Source organism: Mus caroli, chromosome 10 (assembly GCF_900094665.2).
Source record: "Mus caroli chromosome 10, CAROLI_EIJ_v1.1, whole genome shotgun sequence".
Taxonomy (NCBI): domain Eukaryota; kingdom Metazoa; phylum Chordata; class Mammalia; order Rodentia; family Muridae; genus Mus; species Mus caroli.
The window spans coordinates 102,687,407-102,694,155 of NC_034579.1; the positions used below are offsets into that span (position 1 = coordinate 102,687,407).

A 6,749-nucleotide genomic window follows, 5' to 3' on the forward strand; every position below is an offset into this window, starting at 1 on the left:
ACACACAGGCACACACACAGGCACGCAGGCACACAGGTATGCATGTAGGCACGCACGCACACACCCACGCACGCACATGCGCACTGACTTACCTGAGGTAACAGACTCTGTGATGTTCAGGTTGTTGAGTGAAAGCCCTAAGGATTGGCGTGAAGAAGAAGACGAGGCTGTGCTTGAGGACTCAGAAGGGGGCCTGGCAGGTTTAGCTGTGTTTCCAGTCTCTGCCTTCAGCCGATCATTTTCAGCCTTCAATATTTCGATTTCATTCTACCGTGAAGATGTAAAATGTAAAAAGCATTTGAGAAAATGACAAAAAAAATTTTTATCAGACTTAATTTGTATGCTTGTTAAATACTACGGTAAAATGTCAAACAAAATAAATTATGAAAACATGATTCCAAAGAAGAGAACCCGTTCCCCATTTCACCTGCATAAGTTACTACATTTTCCGACACAGACGCAATTACTAATATCATTACTTGTAGTACCGGGTATCAAACCAGGGCCTCACATGTACAAGGCAAGTGTTTGACACTAAGCTACATGTCCCATACTGTTGTTAAAATGTACTTTTAATAAGTTTTAAGGTTAAGGATATATATATATATATATATATATATATATATATATATATTTGAGAAATTGGCTTGGAAGGAACTAAATTCAATTCTTAGTACTGCCAAAAAAATTAAAAAGAGGAGCACTGAAGAGATGGCCAAGCAGTTAATTAAGAGTAATTAGATTGGAGATGGAGGCAGGGAGATCCCTGGGCTTTCCTGGCCTATAGGTTAGCTGTAAGTTAAGGAGAGATCCTACCTCAAGGGACTAGGCAGAGAGGGTTGGCGAACACTTGACCTTGTGACCTATCTGCAGAGACACTGCTGCACACAGGTGTGCATATACATTCGCACAGACAGACACAAACTACATTTTAAAAGAATGTAACTGGATAGTTCCTAAAGTTTTTCTTTTTTTGATTTTTAAAACAATTTATCTGTGCATTAGTGCTTACATACATGTGGGCGTATGCCCCTGAGCGCAATGCTTCTAGAATCCAAAAGAGGTGTCAGATCCCATGTAAGCTCTTGTACTTTCAGGAGTTTGTCAGCCACAACTCTTTTTTTTTTTTCTTTATTGTTACTATTGGATATTTTATTGATTTACATTTCAAATGTTATCCCCTTTCCCAGTTCCCACTCCAGAAACTCATCCCCCCTTCCCCCTGCTTCTGTGAGGGTGCTCGCCCACCTACCCACCTACTCTTGCCTCCCTGCCCTGGCATTCCCCTACACTGGGGCATTGAGCCTCCACAAGACCAAGGGCCTCTTCTCCCATTGATGCCTGACAAGGCCAACCTCTGCTACACATGCAGCTGGAGCCATGGGTCCCACCACGGGCACTCTTTTGGCCAGAACTCTTAGGTGCTGGTTTCTGAGTTCAGGTTCTCTTGACAAATAAAGAACAACCTTAATGGGAAGCTATTCACCAGCCCTAATACCGCTCCTTTGGAGGGATGGCGAGATGAATAGGATTGAAGTAACATTCATAAAGAATACAATGGTTTATTTAATGAAAAAAGTCATATTAAACTTTCCCAGGAAAATTATAACAGTTATACTTCTGTGAATGCATACAAAGTAGACAAACCACACGAAGCAAAATTAATGATAAGATGATTTAAATTTCCTAAGCATTCTAGCTAACCAAGGGGAAAGTTTATGTTTTGCAGAGCAGGGTACTACACTCATAAAAACCACAGAAACCTTTGTGTTACCCTCTACAGCAGTAGGTAAACCTGCTTAACATTTGCTTTTCGTCTTTCCAGAGTCTGGGGAACCACTGTTGCTTTGCAGTAATAAAGTGGAAAGGGTCAGAGCACAGACCCTTTCTGAACTTAAGACCATAGATGCTGCTGAAGGGTGGAAGCTTTGGTGTAAGAGACAGCATTTGGAGTAACGTCAGCTTCCATATCTCAAAGCTTGTGATGGGTGGCTCAAGTTGTTGTTGTTGTTGTTGTTAATTTTAGCTTTTTGATAGAAAAATGTGTAAAAGTCAGATTTTAAAAGAACATCTCTTAAGAACTAACACAAAGGTAGCTGGTAAGAAAGGAACAAAGCAAAAAATCATAGTAGCTTCTTAAACCTTAACTCCCTGCCTGACTCCTTTCACTTGCCTGTGTATCTTGAATAGTTCCTGGGTACAAGGCTGCCTGTTTGCCCTCCCACTGACAACCTAGATTTGAGCAAATCCCCCATTTTGGTATTAACAGCTGAGTTGCAAAGACTGCCAAAATAAAATTTAAAAAGACTGTGGTTTTTTGTTATCTAATGACTAAGAGAAGAAAAAAGGCTGGCTTTTGATCTCTCCGTTTTGTCCCTTGAAAGAGCTCCTGGACTGACCTGCATCCGGTTCATGGCTTCCCGGATCTGATCGAGATGGTGAGCAGAGCTGAGGGCCTCCAGCCTTATATCTGTTAATTTTAATTCCTTCTCTCTGAGCTCGCTCTTCAACTGTAGAATGATCTCGGCCTCAGCCTCAGTGCACTCGCAGATCCTAAGGGAAAAAACAAACACAAAATAGGTGGCCAGGGTTCGAGGATGGGGAAAAGGGAGGATTCTTTTAAGGGCTGTCCTTGAGGCTTACCCACCAGGTACAGAAATTATTTTTTGCAGGTTGCAAAAGCTACAGGAGAGATTGAGAGAGAGAGAGAGAGAGAGAGAGAGAGAGAGTTGTTTTGCCAGCATTTATTCATAGGTTCAGAACTGAAAGCAGCTATTTTTCTTTTCACCTTTTTTGTCTTGTTTTCTGAAGTTTAAAAAACAGTCTAGTAGTTTGGAATGGAAAAGTGATCTTTAGACATCCCTGGTGGCTGATATGGCTAGAAGTCGCATCATTGTGTATTGGTCAAGGGGCTTAACCCTCCATTTGCAACATGAAATTCTCCCTTCTAAAAGCCAAATCATTATACTCTCAGAATGTTGATTTCTTCTTTTATAAAACTGTGCAAACAATAACCTTATTTGCTGCTATGCTGTCATCCGGTTTCTGTGAAAATCCAATATAAATATTGTAGAAAATAAATTACAGAGATTAGCTTTGGACATTTAAATAATGGATGGGTATTACATAAACTTCCCGTTGGACTCTGCAGACTTAGGCGAGCAGAGCTAATGAAGTCAAGCCACCAATTTCAACCCATATTGGCAATGGAGCCGCAAGCTGTCTCAAGGTCATATGCACTATGTGTCCTTATGGGTTTGCTTGGGTTTTATGGATAGTTGCATTAGAGAAAAATCTGTCAAGAGATTTCTTTATATTAACCAATGACTTTTCGTTTTACAACCTGAAGACTTAGGTAGTTGATCACAAAATGACAAGATTTGTATTTCCTTATATAAGTGATGAAATCACCTGGACAAAGCACAGTGATACTGCTTTCTATGTCACTGTACATACAAGATAATTCACATTCAATAGTTGTTTATACAACATACAGGATTATCTCATCAATTATTTTTTACATGCGGTGCTTTACTATCAATATTTGGGTACTGTAGCAATGCCACCAAATCGAATACAGTCAAAGATAATTGGGTTTTAGGTTGGGTTTGAAAAAAAGTAATGTTTAGTTGAAAAATAAGGAACTACTCTAGGCTGTAACACATGCAAATGATTTTAGAAAAGGCAAAAAAACAAAACAAAACAAAACAACCACCACCACAACAAAGCCATGGCTAGGTTAGAGCCCCGTGTCTTTACAGTTTCATGCAACACACCATTTTTTTTTTACCGGGATCTATGCTTGTAGATCACGGGGCCATTTTTTCGTTTCTTGGGTGGCCAGACAAGGGGTGACCTGCACATATGCACAGTTAGACAGACACATGGATAAATGTAATTGAAAAAAAAAGAGAGAGAGAGAGAGAATGATTTAGAAGAGTGTAGAACAAGATTGAAAAACACCAGATGCTAACAGAAAGTATAAGAGAAACAAATATTGTCCACCATTCATAGCAAGAACAGAAATGATGGGTGGAGATGGCTGCTGTGTTTGTGAGACTGAACCTGACTGCATTTAGGATAGAGCTGTGGACCTGGGCTGAAGTCAGTTTTCAACAGTCGGTCAAAATTCTCCAAAGGGAAGAGCTTACGCTGAGGCTGACTGTGAGGGCTTCATGGATGAAGAGCCACTCTCGCCAGCATTGTGGGGTAGCTTGGGGGAGGCTGGCAGGGATGAGTCTGTCAGCTCTTCAATGTCCGAATGCGAGGAAGGCGGCTTGGTGGACTTTTTCTTGCCAAAGGCTTGCTTGAAAGAACTTCTCAGCTGCAAGAAGGACAGACAGTTATGCTTCTGGTCATCTGAACTTGGGGGGTGGGGGGCATCGGCTTTGGGGCGTTAGTTTGCAGGTGCCACCCTAGCCACTGCCTGGGGTCAGTATATAAAAGCAAGAGTTTTAACAATGGCAGCACAGTATCCCTAGAACATTAAATACTGTGTTCTGTGTTTCCCTTTTGTTCTTGGATTAATCCAGCGCAGCACAAACATGGAGGGCTTTTAAATAGTGCAAGGTCAAGGGCATTGCCGTCAGAGCACTCATTTAAAACTAAGTACCTTGAAGGGATCTCTGTTCCCAAGGCTTCTTCTCTCTTCAAGGCAATTTGTTTTAAATGGCCACTTTAGCGGTACAATCAAGTTATATCCTGCTGACAGTACAAACTTAAAAAGCAAAATGAAACCAAATTCACCCAAGACTTCATTAATTGTGATTTTTTTTTCTCTATTCAAATTTCCAATTCCAAGACTATTCAGAAGCAGAATTGGTATCCCCTACAGCTCTATTCAGAAAGTGTTTTTTACTTCTCTTTAAAATTTGAGATTAAAATGAAAAGGCACAAAGGAAAGACATACAAGGTATTCTGATTTCTGAAAGGTATAAAAGCCTGCTGCCAAAATGAATAGCATTCATGCCAAGGTAGGGTGTTTTGTATAGACGCATGCCAAATGTCCACCGTTTATAGTTTATATTCACCTCACTTCCTCTAGAGTTCACCTTGCAGAAACATGAAAGAGTGTGGAATTACAAATCAGGGCAAGGAAGGCTGATCAGTATTTTAAAATATTACCTGCATAAACATTTTTTTTAAAACAAAAAGATATTTGTTTGCATTATTTACAGAAAGCACCAGTAAAAGTCTTAGCTAGCTTTGGGTTTCATCGAAGGTTATAGAAGGTTGTATCTATGTGAAAGCTGACTTTTGTCTCAGGCTACTGATAGAAATTCTGTTCCTTACTGTCCCATGGTTTTTGCTTTTTAGTGGCTGATTAATATTATCATAAATTATTCAACAACAACTCCAGTAAATTTAAGAAATGGTTCTTTTCAAGTTCATTTTGGAATGCCTACTATGATCCATTTCTGTCTTCCTACTAGGCTCTGTTGGGTATGAATCCATATACCCGTATGTGGATATATACCAACATTATTTCTCTATATATACACACATATATAGTATATATTATATATGTTACATATAATATATAATTTTTAGAAACTAATATAGCTGATTTCTTATGGGCTGGTGATTTATTCACTCTATACTCTGTAGAATCCAGGGGTTGGGAGGATTGAGGTTCCAAGATTTCTTCCTTTTTCTTTACCATCTCCAATCTGCCTTTCCTTCTCCTATCACAATTTTTAACCTCCTCTTCCTAATTAACACCTTCCTTCTCCTCTTCTCCATCATGATAATACCATCCTGCTACCAGCTCTAGTCCCAGCATACGAGGTCTTCACCACCTTCTGTCCCTAATCTTAGGAGAAGTAAAGGGGTTGAGATGCTGATCCCTGAAGGGGCCCTGTCAACAGCCGCAGATTTCTAAAGCCCCATTCCCCAAGAAAGAAAGCTAAGTCCCCGACCCTTCACAGGTTTTGAATGCAATGAGAAAAAGATGCCTTACCCAGTTTTTCTTCTTCTTTTTCTTGGAGTCAGCATCATTACCACTGCCAATGCTGGAATGGCTCGTTGCGCTGTTGATACTAGAGACACTTTCAGAGGAGTGCTGTCTTCTGATTCGGAGATCTAGAAACAGACAGAGGGTATCAAGTTCACTCAAGGTCTCAGTCTGGAGACACAGCATGTGTGGCTTTCACATTCCAAAAGGCTTTCTACAGCTATCACTCCACTGTAGTTTCTTCTGATGTATTTAATAGAGTATGACCATATTGGTTTTAATTTGCAGAGTTGTATACATGAACAGTCAAGTGATACTCTCAAATGGGCCCATGGCACCAGTGGTTTGAAGAGTTCTGAGTATAGTCCAAAATGGAGCGTCTCTACTCATGACTTTTACGGATACCTACATCATACAGCATTTCCAAAATGGCTTGTTTCTAAATGATTCGTTCCATGGAGCAAATGGAAACTTACAAGATGCCAAGAATGAGTTCTGTGTTCTTAATATTTGTGCTATAAATACATGTACCAAAGCCAATTCATTAACTTTCCATTTCATGGAATCAAACCAGGTTAGTGCCAACATAATCCTTGTAAGCCATGCAAGCACATCATCTCACAGGTGAGGAGCCGGGTGAGGAGTCGGGTGAGGAACAAGCCTTCAAAGGTGCTTTATAACTTTACCAAGGTTAAATAAGGTGTGAGGAAAAGCCTCCAACAGACTCCTAACTAAATAAAACTGTCTCCGGTGTGTGTGTGTGTGTGTGTGCCGGTGTGTGTGTGTGTGTGTGTGC

General features: G+C 40.3%; 1 protein-coding gene across 10 annotated transcripts in view; it reads right to left on the bottom strand.

Moving 5' to 3' along the window:
• The window catches only part of Nav3 (neuron navigator 3), a 737,122-nt gene that overhangs the window by 30,522 nt on the left and 699,851 nt on the right, over positions 1-6,749 (bottom strand). For 5 of the 10 annotated variants that reach the window (XM_029482745.1, XM_029482744.1, XM_029482740.1 and 2 more), the window contains 6 exons: positions 5,960-6,081; positions 4,613-4,717; positions 4,152-4,324; positions 3,791-3,856; positions 2,400-2,553; positions 93-267 (listed from right to left, as the gene is read on the bottom strand). In XM_029482745.1, coding sequence (XP_029338605.1) covers positions 93-267; positions 2,400-2,553; positions 3,791-3,856; positions 4,152-4,324; positions 4,613-4,717; positions 5,960-6,081 — 795 coding nt within the window. Of the gene's footprint in view, positions 1-92; positions 268-2,399; positions 2,554-3,790; positions 3,857-4,151; positions 4,325-4,612; positions 4,718-5,030; positions 5,052-5,959; positions 6,082-6,749 lie in introns of all 10 variants that reach the window. The other 5 variants (XM_021173797.2, XM_021173798.2, XM_029482743.1 and 2 more) reach the window with 5 other exon arrangements.